We start from the raw sequence: 23,403 nt of genomic DNA, 5'->3' as shown, positions 1-23,403 counted from the left end.
GCTGCAGCTGCAGCCTATGCCACAGCCATATAGCAACACCAGATCCAAGCCACATCTGCGAACTACAAATCAGTTGGTGGGACTGCCAGATCCTTAACCCACTGAGCCAATTCAGGAATAGAAACCATATCCTCTTAGAGACAGTGTGGGGTCCTTAACCTGCTGAGCCACAATGGGAACTCATGTAACATTCTTATGTGATTCTTATGGTTCTTTTGCTTGTTTCGTAATGGTGTAGTACCTTCATTAGTTTTATCACAAGCAGTGAACTTAATCTTCTATATCCTATGGATTGGTTATAAGTAGATATACTGATGTCCCTCATTTTTTTCTTTTTTCTTGTTTATTTTTGATTGTAGCTAAATACACATATAACATTTACCATTTTGACATTTTTAAGTATATAGTTTAGTCTGATGTTTCTCAATTGACTAAGCGTATTGAGTATGAATTAACATTTAATTATGAGAGTACTAAATGATTTTTATTTGTATAGGTTGTTTTGAATATGATCAAGGCAATTTGCTTGCCTCATCCCTAGTCCCAGCCCTCTATTGTATATGATATATAGACATTTTCAAATGTTAATATATTCTGGAAAAGTTTAAAGGTAAAACTAAATTCTGATTAGATGACCAAAATCTAGGTCCTAAGACTGAGTTTTTTTAAAAAATTCTGTTCATCTTCCAAGATGTTTTATGAACAATATAAAAAAGAAAACCTTGAAGTTGTCATCAGATAAAACAGAACATCATAACTTAAAGCCATCAAAGGATTATTCTTTTAATCCAAGTTTGAGCAAGTAAATGTGTTTGGAATCAGAGTTTCTGGAAAGTTGATTTTGTGAGCCAAAGCTGATATTTGCTAAGCCCATGTATTTTTTACTTAGGGTAGAAAGACGTACACTATAGTGAGACATCAGCAATATTTGCGATAACCTTTTTGTTTTTCTGTAGGTAAAAGAACTTCTATACTTCATTTTAATTGAATTACTTTATACTGCTAAATATAGTCTTCAACATTTTTTTAATTATTAACTGGATTTGGCGGGGGCTTTTCTCTAGAGATTAATTCAATTTTTTTTCATTTTATCTCTGCTCATTAGCAAAGATACTATCTATTATACTTCAAGAAGCTACATTTTTATTCCAGAATGACATAATTGGCAGTGGTAAGCAGTTGACAAAAAAGAAGTGCTCTGGCCTAGAATTCAGTAATAAAGGAGAACATTACCTTGACTTTTGCCAAGCTCAGTCTTCTTGTCTTTCACTTTGAACATCATGTTGCTGGCCTATGGCATTTCCCGGGTGGGGCTTTTTTTCGGTAGTTTCTGAAGTCTTCTGACTGTGGACAGTATAATGTAATGGACTCTATTTTCCATACGAAGCATCCTGATCTCCTTCTTTTACTAATAATTTTTTATTCCTTTTAGGAAACTATTTCTCACATGCTACATGATTTTGATGAGAATATCAAATATTCTGTGGTTTTTTTGTTTTGTTTTGTTTTTGTTTTTTTTTTAATGGCTGCAGGTGCAGCATATGGAAGTTCCCAGACTGGGGTGGAATCAGAGCTGTAGCTGCCGGCCTGTGCCACAGCCACAGCTACAGTAAGCCAGATCCGAGCCATGTCTGCCACCTGAACCACAGCTCACATCCTCGCTGGATCTTTAACTCACTGAGTGAGGCCTCATGGATCCTAGTCCAGTTTGTTACTGCTGAGCCACGACAGGACCTCCCCATTCTGTATGATTTTGATGAGAGTGTCAAAGTGTCTCCAGCACCATAAGTCAGTTAAGCTATAACTGAATTTTCTCTCCCAGGAAATTATATTTGAGTATGACCAGTGATGCAATCATTACCTCATATGATACACTTAATATCAAGTCCAGTGAACTTTCTGGCTTATCTCCAGGATTAGATAATTTAGTAGACATTTTAGGCTAGACATATCAATTTTCAAGTCACCTTAATTATAAAATAAATTATTTACATTTAATGTTTGAAATTTTTCCCACAGGACTGTATTTTTATTTATAGGCATTGAAAAACTGACAGAAATTGTGTGGTAATTTCTTAGGAAGTTTGGAATACAAATCTAGGAATTTTTTTCATATCTTGCCTTTTTTCATGTCAAGTATTTATGGGAAAAGTGTGGCGATTTATAATACTCACTGTGGAAAAGAAGACAACCAAGGTTCACTTTTGAGGTTTCTAACAAATGCCCTAAACGTGTGTATATTTAGGTTTCTACTAAGTAGGAAGAGACTCCAAATATTTTCATAAGGTATTAAGAATTTATAGAATGGGAAAACCATTTGGGCAAAAGTTTATAAATGCTCCGTAGTGCAAATATAATACTGCTTATTTTGGTGCCTCTATATACGTAGATAACTAAACCATAAACAACAGTATTTTTAAATAAAAGGATTGTGAACATCTTTTATAAATCCATGAGGGCTAATACGCGGATTTCGCAGATAGTTGATACTTAGTGTTTGTTCATTGACTCTATTTAGCAAACATTTAGATGGCAGTTAATATGGTACATCTTTATATCAAAGCCGATTTCCCCCCATTTACAGATGAAAAAATTGAAGTCATAGAAAGGTTAAATAATTTGTCAAAAGTTCCACAGCTGGAGTTGAACCATCTTGTCCAGCTTCTCAGTTATTTTACAAGGCGTCTCTCTGGAATGAAATGATGAATAACAACCATTAAACAATTATTTTTATTAGCATCAAATATTGTTAACTTCTATAATACTTACATAACAGTTATTTAGTACATGATATGTGCTGTACTCTGTACTGAGACTGCTGAGTGAACAAACTAGGCAAAATGTCTGAACTTATAAGCCTTATGTTCTAGTGAAAAGTATATAAGGCTATTAGTATTTTAAAACCCTCTCATTTCAAGTTTCTTAAGTGGTGGGCCTATTGTCTTTTGTCTCTGTATTCCTGACTTCCAGCTCATTTAATAGTGGCTACTAAAGAATGCATGAATGAAAGAAAGAAAAAGTGAATGAAAATAAAACCTGCTGTATTTCATTTTTATTTGTTATGTGAAACTGTTTACTTAGGAGTAAAATGCAGAGAACTTTTTTTTCTATAGAACTTATCACTAAAGTTACAAGCTTTGAAGAAAGGAAGCATGGTTTTGGAAGTAGAAAATAGCATTATTTAAAAGGGTAGAAAATTTGGTATAACATTTTACAAGCATTTACATAAAGTTATTCTATATGATGGACATGGGCTAATTAAAATGCTTAGAGTAATGTATAAATGAAGCCTCTCTTAGTTTCTTCTTTTTAACTGAGTTATGATCACAGAGACCATACAAATTAGAAAAATCTAAGTTTACCAAGCCTAACTGATGAAGGATGGTGGGGTACATAATGGCATATATCTTTTCAAACAGCACTTGAAACTTCAGAAAAAAATGGAATTTGGAACCTCAGAAAAAAAATGCATGACAATAATTTCATTTATTAAAATAATACCAAATAATTTCTACTTACTGGTTTATCCTCAGCATACGATCCTTAGATATGTAGCCCTTGACCTAATAGGAATCAAAATAGAGGTGGTTCTACTTCAAGAATTTGTAATAATCCCTTCACTTTAACACATGAATGTGTTCAATATTGGCAAAGGAGTATGTTGCTACCAAAACTGAAATAAGATCCTTGAAACAGAAAGGATGTTGCCATGGAAAAATGAAGTAACACTCAGTGCAGCTGTGATGCATTAATGAATAGGATATTTTTTTAAAAGATCATTTGTGTTTTGGTGTGGCTCAGAGGGTCTCAACCAGATGGTTTCCATGAACATGATCTGACCCCCGGTTTGAGGACTTCTTACTGGCAGATTACTTCATTTTCTTTCCCTTGGATTGTCAGATCCTTACATTAATGCAAAATTTACTGCTGCAGATTTATATTCACTTACATAAATCACTCAACATTTTACGTTAAAACCACAATTTTAGACATATAGTTTAACAGTTATTTTAAAAGTGTAAAAAGATTTATGTGATAGCTTTAGTATATATAATAGATGTAACATTATAATAAGTTTAAGCAATTGGGATTATGTATATGTTTTGGTTCTTATCATTAAGAGAATCCCCACAACATGTGTCATATTTTATAAAGTTTATTTTTTAGAGTTGTTATGTGTGTCAGGCTAATATACTGTTAATTCTGTATTCAGGTTGTTTAAATTTGATTTAATTATTTATTTGTGAATTACTGGGAATTTAGAATGCACTGTGATTTTGGAAATTTTGGCATAATTTAAATTTGTTTCTCAGGACATCTGTATTTAAATTTGTGTATGGTGTCATATTAAACTAATTACTTACATTGTTGAAAACATTTTTCAACATAGCATCAATACCTAACATGATGTGTTAAATATTGGCTCTTCATCATTTGACCTCATAACTATAATTTATATAGGAGAATATGTTCTCAGTATGCCACTTGTGCACTTTAACATCATTAATAAATTATATATTTAAAAAATAAATGTAATACATCTGAGAAAATATACACTTCTATTTCAGAAGTTTAAAGTGTTGTGATCTTATTTTTATTTATTTTTTGTCTTTTGTAGGGCCGTACCTGTGGCATAAGGAGATTCCCAGCCTAGGGGCTGAGGCGGAGCTTTAGCCGCTGGCCTACACCACAGCCATAGCAACTCGGGATCTGAGCTGCATGTGGCAACCTACACCACAGCTCAGGGCAACGCCACAGCTCACGGCAACATTGGATCCTTTACCCACTGAGCGATGCCAGGGATTGAACCTGCAAACTCATGGTTCCTAGTCGGATTCGTTAACCACTGAGCCACAATGGGAATATCTACTAAAGTGTTGTGATCTTAGATTGATGAACTACTTAATGTATGATTATCTGAGCTACAAGATAAAATCGTAGAACTAAAAAATCCCATGGTCTATGAACCAGTATATCTATTTTCGTGAAATTATACTTGTATTTTTTTTTCACCAAATTCACCAATTTATCCATGCAGAGAAATCTCGAAGGAAAGATGAGTAAGTGTGCTTATTTATGAGACTGGCCAGCGTACTTAATTTATAAGACTAGCCTTGATATTTATCATATCAAGAATTCCACTCCTATTACGTATTATGCGCTCCTGAAGGAATATATTAACCCCAAGAGAAGAGATACTACTATATTCTTAGTTTTCTTTTATAAAATATAGTCTCTTTGTTATTTTAATTTCCTAGACTACCCAAACATTTATCAAGCAAACAAACTTTAGTTTTTATTAGATAAAAAGTTAGGATAACACCTTTGTATGTCAGATATTTTATAGAAATTCACAAGTCATATTTTTTATTTTCTTAAAAGTATGCTAGGCTTTTTGGGCAGTTTACTAACCAGGTACAGAATATTACCTTGTAGGAGAGCCAACTAAGACTAATAGGCTTTAACCTACCTTGCTTTTGAATTAAGAACTTATGATGTATTCAATTTTTTTGTTTGGACACTTAGTCTTATTTTAACTCTGTAAGGGCTTGGCACCCTAAATAACCACACTGGGACTAGGGGAACATAAACATTTTACATGAAATCACAATTTATTATAATTCAAAGCATGATAAAAGAAATCATTCTCTGATTTTTAAGTCTCTGAATTTCCTACTATATGTTATAAATATGTTCTCCTTTAATGTTTGTATAGAGATAAGCTCTGAACATTTTAAATATTTTTTTCTTTAAATTTCAGTCTGCAAAGTAAAAAAAGTACAAATTCACACAGAAATAGCTGTTTGTGGTTTTTTATTTTTTAAAGTAAGAGCAATAAAATGCTAGTCAGTTCTAAGGCCTTAGCCGGTGTTAACAAAATGTAATGAACTGTAAAATAAGGAGGATTTTCTCACCTTTTTTTGCCAGCACATTTTCTGACTCAATCATGTTTCTTGGAAAGAACTGTGGAAAGGCAGATATGTTTTCATTTCATGTCACTGTGTTCTTTTGATCAGATTTATAGCAAGAAGCAACACCTTTTCAAGTGTTTGTTGTATTCTTTAGTAAAGTAACTCACGAAGACCTAAGTATGGGATATTTTCTTTTTTTGGCTTGCCTGTGTATTCTGGTAAAGATATTAGATGTTTGTGAATACATTTACTCTCAAATTTAGTCTGATTCAATTATTTTGATTCTGCTTTTCATTTCCAGCTTGAAGTACAATCTTGCTGTGTGTTCATCCCAAATGATAGCTTGCCTTCCCCGAGTACAATTGTATCTGGTGACATTCCTGGAACAGTGAGAAGTTGGTACCATGGACAAACCAGCATGCCTGGGATGCTTGTCCTCTGTTTGCCTCAAATCAAGATTGTTAGTGCTGGCCACAAGTACATGGAACCTCTGCAGGAGATTCCATTTGTCATCCCACGACCCATCCTTGAAGAAGGTACATTTTTTAAAAAGTCTTTCTATGGCTACTACATTTGATACTGATATTTTTAGTTTATTGGGTTTTTTTCTAATATGCCAGTGCATCTGTAAATCAGTCTTGTCATTGGAAGAACTGCATGGAAATGAACTGAGTGATTTACAAAGTAATCTAAAAAGAGCGATGTACAAAGTAAAGGAACTAAGTGATGCTGTTTATTGATAGCTTCACCTTTTGAACATATTTAAATATATATGGAGACTATCTACAAAAGAACATATACAGTATAGTATAATCACTGAAATGCTAAACATAGATAAAATTAACCAGAGAAGAAGGTTACAGATGTTTGCGTTAGTCTGAAGTAAGAATTCTAAGTGGGTAGATCTTAATTTAAGCCACTTGACTTATGAATGGATATGTTATAAATATATAGTCAAATGGATACGTTATTTACATCAATCATAATCTATTTCTAGATTACTCACTTAAGTAGATAATTGTGTTATTTAAGCCATGTCTCTTTTTTCAATAAATACTTGATTTCTGATGTTGCAGTGTTTTCAGTTGCACACTCATACCCTTTTGAACTTTAACGTATTCATTTCAAATAGTATGTGAACCTGGAAAAGTTTTGAGTCACAAAGTAAATAATGTAAATCTATATTTTAATAACAATCCTCAAATTTTTGACAGTGCTAAATAGGTCAACACCTTGTTCATATTATTAGAATGTAAGTGTCTGAATCCTGATATCATTCAGATTACCACATGTACTGTTACTGAGAAGCAAATACAGTCTGTGCAGTTTTTGACTTTGACATGATGTTGATTTTTTTCCTCCTTTTCTCTGTTGAAATCTCCATTGAAATCTAGGATTTTTTTTAGATTTATCAAAAGTAAGCATAATTTTACTGCCAGAAATTAATGTTGGTACTTAATAATATGAATACCATTACAATAAAATTGTAGAATTCTAAGAGTTAGAAGGAACTTCTTCAAAGTTCTTCTTATGTGCTCTTTGTCTGCGTCTTTTCTCTAGCATATGGGACATATTTGTCCTTTGCTGTTTGTTTTTGGATATAGGGAATGGCTTATCACAACAGCTATTGCGTGTCATATCAAGAATATGGTAGCTTCATAAAGTGAGCTGGGGAGTGCACCCTCATTTTTTGTTTTAATTCTGGAATATTTTAAGATTAAAATGATATGTACCTTGATTATTTTTGTTAAAACTCACTGATAAAATTCATATTTGTGAAAATCTTCCTTTTAAGGTATTTGGTTATATGATTTTTAGTGTATTTATGCAACCATCATCACCATCAAATTTTAGAATAGTTTTATATCTCCAAAAGAATTGGTGTATCATTAGCATTACTCCTCATTCTCCCTTCCCTTCAGTCCGTATGAACCACTTGTCTTTCTAGCTCTATGAATTTGCTTATTCTAGACATTTCATTAGAATGGAATAGCAAAATGTGTGGTCTTTTATGACTAACTTTTTCAGTTATTAAATTTCAGAGTTGATTCCTGTTATAGTATATATGTCTTCATTCCCTTTTTATGGCTGAATAAATAATTCACTTCATGGATAAACTACATTTTCTTTATTCATTGATGGCTTGATTGACATTTGGGTTGTTTCTGCTTTTTGGCTATTATGAATAATGCTGCTACGGTTTATCTTGTACACTTTTTTTGTATGGACATATGTTTTAATTTGTATTAGGTGCATATGTAAGAGTAGGCCTTTTGAGTCACTTGGTAACTCTGTGCTTAGCTTTTAAGGAATTGATAGACTGTTTTTCAAAATGTCTGTTCCATTTTATAATCCCACATCAATGTACGAAGGTTCTGATTTGTGCCTATCTTTTTTTTTATTGAAGTATAGTTGATTTACAATATTAATTTATCCATATCTGTGTCACCACTTGTTATTACATGTTTTATTTGCTCTTGCCATCCCAGTAGGTGTAAAGCGATATCTCATGGTTTTGATTTTCATTTCCCTAATGACTAATGAATGATGCTCAGCATCTTTTCATGTGCTTGTTAGCCACCATTTGTAGATCTTCTTTTGTCTCCCATTCTCTCATTGTATTTTCACTATCTTAACTAAATGTTTTAGTTATTTGTTTAATTAACAATTGAATTAGTTTCCTTTTTATTGTAATATATGTTCTTTTAATGCTGTGTTTCCCCTGCTGTGTTGGAAATTATTCCTGGACCTTTTTCTTCCAATCTTAGAAATTAACATCCTTTACTCAAAATCAAATCTGCTCCTAGAAATATGATGCTGCATATTTAATTTATTAAATTATGCAGTAAACCAAGCTATTTACTCTGCCTCTGAACAATACACAGGTCTTAAAATACTTTAACTCAATCATCCTCTCTGGATTAACTGGTTATCACTTAAAAAAGTAATTGTTTATATTTATTGCATGTGTATAAAACCAGGACACAATTTGGGAAATTTATTTAGTAAGGGGCCAGATAGTAAATATTTTCAGTTTTACCAGCTATATGGTTTCTGTTTCAAGTACTCAACTCTGCTTTGTAGTGCAGCTGTTGATGAATTGACATGACTGTATTTTTCTATAAAATTCAGTTCACAAAATCTAATAGCCAAATTTGATCATAGGCCGTATTTGCTGACTCATATACTAGTGAGACATTCCTTCTTACATACAACTCAGTCCTTTATTCTATCTCAAATCAGTTTCCTTCTGCCTTTTTGTGATGATTTGTAGTTAGTAAACTTAATTTTGTTTGTTTGAAAATGTATTTTTTTGGTTCTCCATTTTGAAAGATATATTGGTGGATGTACAATATCTTATTGGTAGTTACTGTTTTTGCCTGGCTTGTTAAAGATATTTGTTGTGCTGACTCTTTTTCATTGTTCAGGATCCATTAGCAGTTTGTATGTCCCTAAAAATATTTTGTCCTTTCTTGCTGGCACCTTCTAGAATTTTTTATTTTTTAATTTTTATTTTGGCCTTGCCTATGGCGTGTTCGATCCTGAGCCAGGGATCAAACTCCAGCCACAGCAGTGACAATGCCAGGTCCTTAGCCACAAGGCTACTAGGGAACTCCAGAGTTTTTTTAGTGTATGTGTTTTAAAGTTTTAGTATTGGTGTCTTTTACAACTTATGCAAGTTTTCTGGCATTATCTCTTTATATATTGCCTGTGCTTTATTCTTTCTTAAATATATTTTAGAATTTTTTTTCACGTGTTTTTTTCTTTTTAATGCCCACACTTGTGGCAAATGGAAATTCCCAGTCTAGGGGTCAGATTGAAGCTGCATCTGCCAGCTGATGCCATACCCACGGCAATACTGAATCCAAGCCACCTCTGTGACCTACTCCACAACTTACTGCAATGCTGGATCCTCAACCCACCAAGCAAGGCCAGGGATCAAACCCACATTCTCATGGACACTGTTTGGGGTTCTTAACCTGTTGAGCTACAATGGGAATTCCTTTTAATCACTTTTGTACTATATTTTTCTTGTCTCTTCTTTTTACTTGTATATGTTTTCACTTTGACTTGCTAACCTGCATTCTGAGTAATTTCTTTAATCTGATCCTCCATTTCATTAATTTTTTAAAGTTATGTCTGATATGCTGCTAAAATTCATTAAATTTTTTAGGATGCACTTTTATAGAATTTGAATACATCAAATGGAAAACTGCACAACTCTTAGAATATAGCTTCATAGGTTTTATAAAATAAACCTACCCATGTTGCCTGCATCTGAATCAAGATCAAAAATATTAGCAGTACCCAGAAGATCTTCTCTAGTCCCTGCCAAGACTCTTTTTCTTCAGATTCAAACTGCATCTTGACTTCTAAAACCATCAATTAATTTTCCTGTTTTTGAACTCTATGACACTTCATTAAATTTTAAATTGTAGGGAGTTCCCATTGTGGCGCAGTGGAAACAAATCTAACTAGTATCCATGAGGATGCAGGTTCAATCCCTGGCCTCATTCAGTGTGTCGGAGATCCAGAATTGCTGTGACTGTGGTATACATAGGCTGGCAGCTGTAGCTCTGATTTGACCCCTGGCCTGGTAACTTCCATATGCAAAAAGCAAAAAAAAAAAAATTATAATATTCTTTTCGTTTTGATTGCTCTTTAAAACTCCTTGCTTTTTTCATAATTTTTAGAGCTTCCTTGTATTTCTTAATACTTGAATCATTTATTTTATATTATTGTCTAATCTCTGCTGACTCTTGCCTATTAGACCTAGTATTTCTGGTACATTTTTTTTGTTTGTTTCTTTGTTGCTTCTTTTTGTTAAGGAGGGCATTCTTATTTTCCTTAGAAATTTCTCTCTAGAAATTCTTTGAAGACTAGCTGAAAGATTCCTCCTATGCATGCTTGAACTTACTTCTGATACGTTGGGAGTTTTCCAGTTTAGGACCACTTGAAACTAACTTCCTTGTTGGAAGTTTTTATGCCACTCAGATTAAAAAAAATTCAAGTTACAACCTCTTATGAGGCTTGGCTTGTGGTTATGGGTATTGATGTTGTTCTATTCAAGGTTCAGTTTTCTGGCAGCGTTTTAATAGGGCATGTAGAGAGCGGAAAAATGGGACAGTTTTATTTCTAGTTTACTCTAACGTAAGTATGCATGCAAAGCTTATGTCCTATTAATTTCTATACTACAGATTGCCCTAGGGCTTAATCTTTAATCAGCCTTATTTGTGAACAAGAGTGTTCAATCTCACTACTTTTGAACATTTCTTTAGTTTCTGGCTTCTCTCATTCCCATGCCTTAATCCTTACTTTTTGGAGAAACTCATTAATAAATTTTAGGAGATATAATGTGTGTTCCAATTTGTGTTTGTGTGCCTGTGTAAACAGATACAAGTTTTAATCATAGTATGTGTTATATGCAAACATTTTATAAATATATTCACCATTTTCATTTGTTTTTAGCACAAGGGTCCTTCAGGGCACTATTTCTACTATACTTCTGGTATTAGAATCCCTCAAGTGATTGAAAGATGTTATGAGGCTATTTTAACCCCTCTTTTTCTAATGGATTTTACGAAATGACTGATACATACTACCCTACTATTTTTTATCTCTTCAGTATTCACCTTATTTCTACAGCACTCCTGCCAACTTCAGTTGTTTGTCCTTTTCATATGATAAATTATTTTATTCTTATTATTCCAGTGTTTTATGAGTGACTTAAGAGCTATAGAAGTCTATGTCTTTAAAGCATAAGGTGTTATTATATTTTCTGATTTTTCTTCTAGAACTGAGTTAGCATCTTAGTTTATTTTAAACTTAAAATAAAAATTATATACCAGATGGAGAGGCCTAGAATCAAATAGAACCTTCTAAAGTCTATTTTTTCATACTCCCTAGGAGACTATAGAGTGACTGTATAATCAACATTGAAACCTAAAGTAGAAACAAGTTTTTAACCATCTGGTTATTCTCATTGGTCAAACCTGCCCTAAGGAAAGGAGATTATTTCAAGATATTTAAAACTTTTTCAGGCATTAAAAAAACTATAGATATTAACTTCTTAGGAAAAACCATCTTTTTTCCTTTAAGATTGTAAAGTATCTGGGTATAACCCTTTGATGGATATGTTTAAAGAGTAGTTTATCTTTACACCTATGCGTAGATGGAGAAAGAATCTGGAGGTCTCTTCATTTTCAGTTTTCAAATAGTCCTCCTGGTTTTGGTGTCACTCTGCATTCTCTTTTTGAAACATATTCGAGTATTAGAACCTGTTGAAGGATAGATGTCATGAATCAGATAGATCCTTTATAGTTATCCCTCCAGGCATCAGTCACTTGCTGTTTATCTATTATCTTCCCATGTTTAAAAATTTGGTAACATTACTTATTTGCTGTTTTGTCTTCTCCTGTTCACCTACTCATTTTGGCTTAGAATGCTTTTTTTCCTCTGTCATTTTGCTGGTTTAAGAATGCAGATAAATATTTTTAGTCATTTTCAACAGATATGGAATGTGACTAAATCTATACCACCTTCTGATTATACTGTTTTCTAGTCTGCTTCTGTGATACTATTGTTTTATGTTCAACTCATTTTTTTTCTTTTTTTTTTGGTAAGTGTAGAGGATGAATTTGGTGGAGACCGGGGGGAATGGGTGCAGGGGAAGATAGGAAAATTGGAGTCAAGGAGATTAGTTAGATAGTGTGTCTAGCTTTTATAATTGTCTAAAATTATCAGAACCAGAATCTTGGTGATTGGAATGGGAAAAATGGGAAAGCATAGAGAAATATTTGACATTAGCCAAAATTAATGAAACTGTGATTGGGCTAGTTACTAATGGTGAAGGAAAAGTAAATGTATAGAATAACTCCATGGTTCCTAATTGCGATATCTATGTAGAAGTTTATACAGTTAAAATTATAATTACAAATAAAGAAAGCGACTTAATTTTGAGTGTGAAAGATGAGAGGGATGAATTTAGTTTGGGAATACTGTGAAGTGTTTGTGGGGCATTTAGTTAAATTATCTAATAAGCTTTTGCGTATATGAGTCTAGAACTTAAAAAAGGCATTATTGTTAGAGATACATAATGATAGCAGGGAAAACCATGAAAAAAAATGTGATCCCTTAAACAGAGACAAACAGATAGAAAAAGAGGGGAACACTAATTGGATGAAAGGAAAAGAATAATCTGTGATGGAAACTTACAAGTAAAAGGTAAGGTAAGTAAGGGGAAAAACCATGAGGCAGTAGTCTCCTGGAAGACAGATGATTAAGTCGTGTAACTGTAGCACAGCTGCCTAACAAGATGAAGACTAAAAGGTGTGAAAGGGACTTGACAGTTTTAGGCGATCGATTTCTCTTATCCCAATACTTTAAGCGGAATAGTGTTAATGCTAGTCAGATGATGATGGCCTCAGGACTAAACTGAAAGTGAAGAATTGATATAACACATTCACAATCTTAAAAAATTTTCTAAGGGAGTTCCTGTGATGCCTCAGCAGAAGCAAATCTGACTTGTATCCATGAGGATGTGGGTTTGATCCCTGGCCCTGCTCAGTAGGTTAAGGATCCAGCGTTGCTGTGTCTGGGTCATAGGCTGGCAGCTGTAGCTACAATTTGACACCTAGCCTAGGAACTTCCATATGCTGGGGTATAGGCCTAAAAAGCAAAAAACAAAACACAAAAATTATTTAAGAGAGAAGAATGGGGAGTTTCCACCATGGCTCATTGGTTAATGAATCCGACTAGGAACCATGAGGTTGTGGGTTCGATCCCTGGCCTTGCTCGGTGGGTTGGGGATCCGGTGTTGCTGTGAGTTGTGGTGTAGGTCGCACGCAGATGCGGCACGGATCCCCCGTTGCTGTGGCTCTGGCGTAGGCCAGAGGCTACAGCTCCGATTAGACCCCTAGCCTGGGAATCTCCATATGCTGCGGGAGCGGCCCTAGAAAAGATAAAAAAAAAAGAGTGGGGATGATACGTGTGTATGTGTGTATATGTATATATATACAACTTAATATGCTTTGGTTGTAAACAACAGAGACCACATCAGGATAACATAAGCAAAAATGGGACTTAATGACCCTTTGACTGTATTCTACTCTAGAAAACAACTTTGAATTTTTAAATAAAATTTTGCTATTTCTCCGTTTGACTTTGGTGGCTATGAAGGACATGTTTTCAATTAAAACTTTGTTTCATTTCTTTATGTTTTTTTTTTTTTAACTTGTCCTTTTAACTCCTGTGAAGTTAATTTTCTCTTGATCTTTGTCTTTGGTGTTATTCAGTTATCACTGTGGAGTTCTAAATTTCTGTTAAAACTTTAATTTTTGAAGTCAGTTGTTTTAGATTCAAGATATAACAAACTAGTCATTATGATATGACCAACATGTAAAAAAAGCTTCCAGCATTACAAAGATTATCAACAGGATGAACAAAAAGTGTTCTCATTATAGATTTGAGGCTTCTTGTAGTCTGAACTTAGACTTCTAAGCTTCAGAATGAGGAACTGTTTGTTGAAACGTGTCATCTGCTTTCAGTTGCCATGGGAAAGGAGAGATGATCTCTAATATAGCCAGATTCAATCTGTGTAGGGTGTTTGGGTCAAAATCAACATCTTGAGTTTCATTAGAGAACATATTGCGGTGAGGCTTGCAGATGTAATTTGCTATATCCAGCTCACACCTCTGAGCAGATGGGTTTCTACCTTGTGCCTAGCAGAGGTTTGTTTTTCCTTTTGTGAAAGAGTTGCCTGTGACTTTAATAAAATATTTTGACAGAGATGGAATATTGAGATCATTTATAAATTAAAACTCTGCTGTTGTTGGATTTAGTAAGTTTTAATAGAAACTGATGTGAAAATTGTTGAACATCTTTGAAAAATATGAGGGCTATTTTCCATGTAGTTCTGATCGCCTTAGTGGCTCATGTGTATTGTTGCAATATAGATTTTTTTTTAATATCATAGTTTGATAATCATAATTTGCACTTGTTCTGGGAGTTCCCATTGTGCTTCAGTGGGTTAAGAACCCAACTAGTGTCCATGAGAATTCGGGTTCAATCCCTGGCCGCAATCAGTGGGGTTAAGGATCTGGTGTAGCTGTAAGCTGTAGTGTAGGTCTCAGATGGGGCTTGGATCTGACATTGCTGTGATGGTGGTGTAGGCTGGCAGCTGCAACTCTCATTTGACTCCTAGCCTGGGAACTTACATATGCCACAGATGAGGCCCTAAAAAGAAAAAGAAAAACAATTTCTATTGTTCTAAAGAATTTATTCACAAAACAGAAACAGATTCAAAGATTTCAAAACCAAACTTTTGATTACCAAAGTGGAAATGTGGGGACAGGTAAATTAGAAAGTTGGGATTAACATATACACAGTACTATATATAAAATAGATAAGTAACCAGGACCTACTATATACCACAAGGAAATCTACTCAATATTCTGTAAAAAAATAAAAATAAAGAAATAATAATCTGGATGAGAAAATAATCTGCAAAGAAATGGATATATGTATATGTATAACTGATTCACTTTGCTCTACACCTGAAATTAACACAACATTGTAAGTCAAATATATGTCAGAAAAAATTTTTTTAAAAATTTCTGCTGTTCTGAAAGATGGTAATGTAGTATTGCAAGAGTTCTTTTCCCCCAGTTTTACTCTGTGTCTTTGACTTTAATTCTTAAACCGTATGTAAATTAGATTTTCTAAGGAAAGGTGAAAGCTCAGAAAAGAGCTTCAGATTTGTTCTTGATGTTATTATTTTAAAATACATCTCTTGAAAGCCATCATATATGTATAACAAATGAAGTTAAGCTGTTGAACTGCATTAACATATTTAATATAATTACTGTAGACATTGTTCTCAGTAGCTCACATTCATTTTTCTGAATCATTTGTTTAGCTGCAAGTTCTGTTACTTTGAAAGGCTGCACAAACAACCTTTATTTATTTCCTGTTAATTTTACATTGCCCAACCCCCAAACACATTTATTTTACAAACAAAAACCAATATGGCAGATCTAATATGCACCATATTTTTCCTGCTCACCTTTTAAAAATAAACTATATAATTTACAGTGTCTTAAGATCTTAAAAATACGGCTTTTTAAATGATACTAAGGTAGTATATTCTCATTAAAGGCAATTTTTAAATTGAGATATAGTTGACATATAAAATTGTGTAAGTTTAAGGTGTACAACATTGCTGGTTTCATACACTTAGATATTGCAATGTGATTACCACTGTGGTGTTAGCTAACATTTCTATCAAGTCACAGAATTATTTATTTTCTGTGATGCATACATTTAAGGTCTAGTCTCTTAGCAAATTTGATGTGTGTTAATATAGGATTGTTGACTCTAATCATTATGATGTGCCTTAGATCTTCAGATCTTATCTTCTAGTTGCTAACTTAGCAGTGGCTAGAGCCAAGTGTGAGCTGGTTCCATTCCCTCTAAGTGTGTACTCTATTCCCTCCTGGCAATGGCACCTTCACCCCAGAGGGGAGTGTATCTGGAACAAGAGGGCCCAGAGAGGGCATGCAGTGTGGTCCCCCTGTTAAAGCTGGAATGTTCCTGGCCCCTCTCTTTCAGCACCAGTAATGGCCACTCTTGCCTTTTTTAGATGCAGTGCTGGTCTGACTGGCTCCATCCCCATGAAGTGCACACTTTCCTTGGCAGTGGCATCCTTTGCGCCAAGGGGAGCTGAGCCAGTCAAAGCTCTAGAGGGGCTGGAGCAGCCACACTTGCCTGTGGGCTGGGGCATGTGCCTTAACTGTCACAGGAAATCTGCTAGATCCCTGTACAATTTCGGTCCACTTCCTCTCTTGTGGTCCAAGGAGTTAGCAACTGTGTGTGCGTGTATGTGTTCTTCAGGAACACAGCCTTGGTGTCTTACAAACCTGTGCTAAGACCTATTGGTTTTTCAAGCAGCTAAAGGGACTCATCTTCCCAGTTTTGGATTCTAGGGCTGAAGTGCTCAATATGTGGTTTGAACTGCTCACTTCCAAGGGAGGATCTCTGAGCTCTTGATATACCCTCCCTATTCTGGGTCCCCTATAAAGAGCACAGGTCCCCACCTGATTACATCTCCCTTCCTGCCTGACTTCCTGTGGATTTTTCTTTACACCTTTGATCATAGCATGGTCTTTTTTTTTTTTTTTTCTGCTAGCCTTCACTTTTTCTGTGAGAGTTGTCCCGCATGTAAGTGTATTTCTGACTTGTTCATTGGGGGAGGTGAGTTTACCACACTCCTACTCTGCCATCTTGACCTCTTCCTCCTCACAATACCCACATTTTCTTGATGTGTTCATCTATTGGTGGACTCTGAGGTTGCTTCTCTCTCTTGGGCATTGCGAGTAATATTGCTATGGACACTGAGATGCACATATCTTTTTCTAGTAGTGTTTTCGTTTTCATCAGATAAATAGCTGAAGTGGAATTGCTAAATCCTATGGTAGTTCTGTTTTTAATTTTTTGAGCAGCTTTCATCCTGTTTTTGATAGTGGTTATACCAGTTGACATTCCTATCAGCAGTGTGCACAGGGCTCCCTTTCCTCTACATCCTAATACTTGTTATTTAGTCTTTTTGATAATTGCCATTCTGACAGGTGTGAGATATTACCTTATTGTGGTTTTGATTTGCCTTTCCCTAACAATTAGTTTTGTTGAGCACCTTTTCATTGGTCTATTGGCCAACTGTGTATGTCTTATTTGGAAAAATGTTTATTCAGGTCCTCTGCCCGCTTTTTATGTTGTATTTTATTTTTTTATTTTATAATGATTTTTATTTTTTACATTATTGCTGGTTTACAGTGTTCTGTCAATTTTGTCCTGTCTGCCCACTTTTTAATCAGACTTTTTATGATCCCGAGTTGCATGTGTTCTTTATATATTTTGGATATGGTGGATTTTCAGTTTCTCGGAAGGAAGTGTAGCTTTGGATCCTTCCAGCTATATGACATTTTACCTTCTTTTTTTGAAATTTTTGACAGTTTTTTGAAAAAACTGCTTCTGGCCCTTATTGATAATTTGGTAAACTTTTAATAATTCCTTTAATGCCTTCCCACTCCTTATAAAAGTACTATAAATTCTCACCACTTTTCTCCAGGTTATCTGATTATTTTCTCTACTTAACATACTACATCTTTATGCCTTTAACAAAAGCATTGGCAACTTCCCATCCAGACATGGTCCTGCTGCAGGGCCTTTGCACTCACTATTCACCTTCTAGAACATTTTTTTTCCCAAGTAGCTTCATGACTCATATCTTCACTAAAGGTCATTTATCAGAGCAGATTACTGGACTGTCCTATCTTAAAGTGGCAGCACCATCCCCTGTGGTATTACCCTGCTTAATTATTCTTCAGAGCATTTACAACCATCAGCATATTATATGTTATTTAATTATCATTTTTCTTTCTGCAACTAGAATGCAAGTTGCATGGGAAAAGTGAGTTTGTATTGACCACTGCCCTCTTCCTAGGTCCTAGAATAATGTATAGGATGTAATTAATGGAGTAAATATTTGTTTGATAAATGAATCTGCGGTAACTGGAGTAAGTCTTTAGTCTTCTGTCATCATTTTATGACCCAAGCATTTTTATACGTTTATCCATCTCTGTCCCTCCCTCCCATTCTCCTTTTCTACTTTCCCCTCCCTCTGCCCCTCCCTTTCCCCCTCCTTCCTCCCTCCCTCCCTTCCTTTCTTACCCTTTCTTTCTTTCCTCCCTTCCTTCTTTCCTTTCTTCTCCCTCCTTCCCTTCCTCCTTTTCCTTCCTTCTTTCCTTCTCAAAACAAATATTTATTGAGTGCCTACAATGTATTATGAACTGTGTTTTTAAAGAATTTGCTTTATCAATTATAATCTCTTTAACCGTTTTGTCATATGAATATGCTAAAGTTTCAATTTTTTCAACAGAACGAAGCTTTTGGTTGCAAATTCAGTGGAAAACTTTTAATCCTTGATGTTGTTCATTGATTCATTTTTTGAAACTCTTTAACTTCTGGATAGTCACTTTCTTTGGTTTGTTTTCTGTGGATCATGGCTACTTCCATCTTTTATGGAATCCTTTTCCTGTGTTCATTCTTTAAAGATAGGTGCTGTTCATATTTACAGTTTTACTAGATATTCTTATCTATACCTATACTGAAGCTATTACCCTTTCACTGGTGGTTTATAAATCTATAAGATTGTCACTTATCTGGCTTTCCTATTCCTTTTTTATATTCTCAGGCATTTCTTTGACCTAGATTGCCCATCATATGGCACTAATAACTTAATAGAATGTTATGTTACAGAGTAAAAGCTATTTTCAATATCAAAAATTGCTCCATTCTTAATTTCAAAGCTGGTTCCTGGCTATACCTGTCAGCTTTAGTGTGTTTTTTGAAGTGGTTCACCTTAACCCCCAAGAATGAAGCCACGCTTTAGGCGCCAAGTTATAGATAAACACGATCTCCAGAAGTTCCCACTGTAGCAGTGTGGATTAAGATTCAGGGTTGTCTTTGTGGCATCTTGGGTCACTGTTGAGGCTCAGGTTAGATTATTCTTGGCCCAGTGTGGTGGGTTAAGGATCTGGCATTGTTGCAGCTATGGCATAGGTCACAACTGCAACTCAGATTCAATCTCTGGCCTGGAAACTTCCATATGCCAAGCCATGGGTATACCAAAAAACCCCTTGATCTCCAGGACCCAGGTTTTCTTCCCTATGATTCCCTTTTGTATGAGCTCTTCACAAAATCAAATTCATTAATTCAAACTTATTTAGAATTTGAAATAATTTTCTTGAACTGAAGGAGTCCTGTGGTCATCCATGAACGTCCTGCCTTTTACAAAAATTCAGGAATTCCCATCATGGCTCCAATGGATATGAGTCTGACTAGGATCTATAAGCATGTGGGTTTGACCCCTGGCCCCCCCTTAGTGGGTCAAGGATCCAGCATTGCCATGAGCTGTGGTGCAGGTCGTAGATGCTGCTCAGATCTGGTGTTGCTGTGGCTGTGGCGTGGGCCGGTAACTGTAGCTCCAATTTGCCCCCTAGCCTGGGAACTTCCTTATGCCACAGGTGCCACCCTAAAAGGCAAAAAAAGAAGAAAAAGAATAACATTCAAATAATACTAAATAATGAAAGGAATGAAATTCATCAGGGCTTGACTTTTTACCTTGTTAAAACTTTCTTCCATTTTTTCTTTGTCACTAAGTTGGTTCTTTTACTATAATTGAATCCACTCAATTCTTACAAAGAGAAAAGTCATGAAATGGCTCAGTGCTTCACGAGGAAAAAGCATAGGATTTAGGAATTTTTAGCATTTCTCCTCCAACACCTAGGGATAGATAGAGCTAGGATTCTAACCTAAGTTGGTCTGGTGCAAAATCCAGGCTCATTCTCCTGTTGAAACAGTGTCAAGAGTATCTACTGCACTCAGTAAACTAGTTTATCAACTTAAGTGAGTTGATATGCTCTGTCAGTAAAATAAAATGAACACACAAATGTGTACCTTTTATTGCTCACAAATGCTTGTTTATTAGGAGAGTTAGCATGGCAAAGCCTTTCTACATTAGTCTCAACTTTCATCCAGTAACAGTTGAAAATACTTCATTTGTAGAAGTCTTGGGAAGGTTTAACTCAAAATAGATTTGACCCAAATCGACTAAAGTGACTACATGTACTGTATTTTGTGGTAAGAAAAATGATAAAAATATTGAACTTCTAGGATATTTGTATTGTAAATGTTTCTAATTATTCTTATTGTTATAAATATAATGTATATAGCTAAAAATATTTTGGAAAGGGAATCATGACCTAAGCATCTTTCTTAGTTTTTAAAGTTTTGAGAGCACAATGTTTGTAAAATACATATTCAATTTAGTAGCTTAAAAAGGGATAATTAGCTATTGAGTTCTTTTTTTTTTTTTTTTTTTTTAGGGCTGCACCCTCAGTATGTGGAAATTCCCAAGCTAGGGGTCCAGTCGGAGCTATAGCTGCTGGCCCATGCCACAGCCACAGCAACATCAGATCTGAACCATGTATGTGCCCTAAACCATAGCTCACACCAATGCCAGATCCTTAATCCACTGAGCGAGGCCAGGGATCAAACCCACAACCTCATGGTTCTTAGTTGGATTTGCTTTCGCTGTGCCACAACAGAAACTCCTATTCCGTTATTTTTAAAAGCTAAAGTAAAAAACGATTAGGAAGCAAAAATCAGCATTTAAGAATAAGGATAGTTAAAATACCTTATATTTATAATTTAAGTTATAACCCATATATCTTAATGCCTAAATCATAAGACCCAATAAATATTTTGTTTCCTTAATTATGTAGTTGTCTTTGCATAATGATTTATGTGAGGTGAGGAGTGCCATTAGTGGTTAGGAAATATGTAGAATTGTCATATTTCTTGACAAGTTAGAGAAACTGAGGGTATGTCTTATTAGCTATGACCTTAAACAAATCCTACATTGCTGTCATTTTAACATCTCTTTAAAAACTGTAAAGTAGTTACTAATACCTTTGTTGCTTGAAGGACAGTGCTAGTTTTTGAGGTTATTTTTAAGGGCAATAATTGTTCTTGTTCTGGTTTTGAATCATTTATAATTGCAATCGTAAGTTTTAAAAAATCTTAAAAAGCAGTATTATATTTCTTTATGAAGTAGTGAAATGTTGATGATTAAACCAGTAATAACTTTCAGAAATGAACAGTAGTTAGCATTGAATGCTTGGAGTTCTAGATGTGAAGAAAATATTTCACAAATTTGATGTGTTATTTTATCATAATTTAATAATCATATTTTAAATATATCTTTATATAACATACTTTTATTTTTTTACATTTACATTTTATTATCTGATCCATGCAATACATTTTACATTTCCTAATACAAAGCAGTATTTTCTTCCAAATGTAGAATTTTGGTTACAGAGCAAATAAAACTGTAGGCTGCTCATTTTCATTTCCTTCTCTTCCAGACATGTCAGCAGTTCTCTTCATCCAGGAGAACTGATTACACTTTATACCATTTTTTAGTGCTTTCATTCTTTGAATGTTTCCAATACTTAAATTAACATCACTTAGAATTAAGGAAAACCTTTATCTCAACTGTCTTTAAATCATGTAAGTGCTAAGTGGTTTGGGGAAACAGTGTCAGCCCTTTGGCTTATTTATATTGGTAGAAAGCAATGTATCCATCTCCAAATTGTTACCCCTCACAATTAGTAAAATATTCCTGGTTATGCTAATTCATATTTGAAATAAAAACTTGCCTGAGCCATAAAGGATTTGGAGACACAGAGAAAAAAGTAAAAAAGAAGAGAAGGGCACTTTTCTTGTGTTTCGAAGACTTAATGACAGAGGTTATGTATGAAAGAAAGAAAACTGAGGGGTGGTATCTCTAATTTTGACCAACTTTCCTTCTTCATTTTCCATATTGGTGTTTATAAAGTCATTCACCTTGGCACCAAGTACACATACTTTTTCCTATGGTAAAGTATAGCATCTTTAGAAAGACTGATTATTGGAGTTCCTGTCATGGTGCATGGAAACAAATCTGACTGGGAACCATGAGGTTGCAGGTTCAATCCCAGGCCTCCCTCAGTGGGTTAAGGATCCAGCATTGCTGTGAGCTGTGGTGTAGGTTGCAGACACAGCTCGGATCTGGCATTGCTGTGGCTGTGGTGTAGGCTGCCAGCTGTAGCTCCGATTAGACCCCTAATATGGGAACTTATATATACTGTGGGTTTGGCCCTTTAAAAAAAAAAAAAAAAAAAAAGGCCGATTATCTTTCCAAAATATTGATTCCTGCCCACCAATATTGAACATTGTGATTTAGATGTATATGGTGAGGGTCTATATAATTAATCACTCTTCGTAATCCAACATTGATAATAAAATTTTTGAAATGTATATTTTTGAGAGAATTTTTTTGTTATCTAAATCAGTCCTTCTGCTTCTAGTTTTGTGAAAAATTAGCAACATGTAATACAATATAAGGAAATCCACACTGTGTGATTTTTATGATTCCACTCAGTTTTAAGTTAATATTATTTAATGAAGTCTTCCTCCCCTATTGTTGACACATGTATCACATAGCCTTACACTGAATTTTGTCCCAAATCTGTCATGCTCATTTTGTCCCAAAGCTCTGTCATGCTCATTTTCTTTTACATAATTTCATCTGAAGTACATTAGTGTTGGTTATATATATATATTTTTTTTTTATTTGTCTTTTTAGGGCCACACCTGAGCATATGGAAGTTCCCAGGCTGAGGGTGAATTGGAGCTGCAGCTGCTACCCTTACACCACAGCCACAGCAACACCGGATCCAAGTCGCTTCCACAGCTTATGCTGTAGCTCATGGAAATGCTGGATCCTTAACCCACTGAGCAAGGCAAGGGATCAAACCCTTGTCCTCATGGATACTAGTCAGTTTCCTTTCTGCCAAGCCACCATGGGAACCCCAGTTATAATTTGTTG

General features: G+C 34.8%; 1 protein-coding gene across 33 annotated transcripts in view; it reads left to right on the top strand.

The window, feature by feature from the left end:
• Positions 1-23,403, top strand: part of VPS13B (vacuolar protein sorting 13 homolog B) — a 729,842-nt gene that overhangs the window by 322,149 nt on the left and 384,290 nt on the right. For all 33 annotated transcript variants that reach the window (XM_085021978.1, XM_085021986.1, XM_085021974.1 and 30 more), the window contains one exon: positions 6,214-6,448. In XM_085021978.1, coding sequence (XP_084878104.1) covers positions 6,214-6,448 — 235 coding nt within the window. The remainder of the gene's footprint in view (positions 1-6,213; positions 6,449-23,403) is intronic.

The sequence above is a fragment of the Sus scrofa genome, chromosome 4 (assembly GCF_054392235.1).
Source record: "Sus scrofa isolate SSC_HxYL_T2T_F1_AM1 chromosome 4, Sscrofa_HxYL_maternal_Yorkshire_Landrace_v2.0, whole genome shotgun sequence".
Lineage (NCBI taxonomy): Eukaryota > Metazoa > Chordata > Mammalia > Artiodactyla > Suidae > Sus > Sus scrofa.
This window is presented reverse-complemented; position numbering and strand designations above follow the sequence as displayed.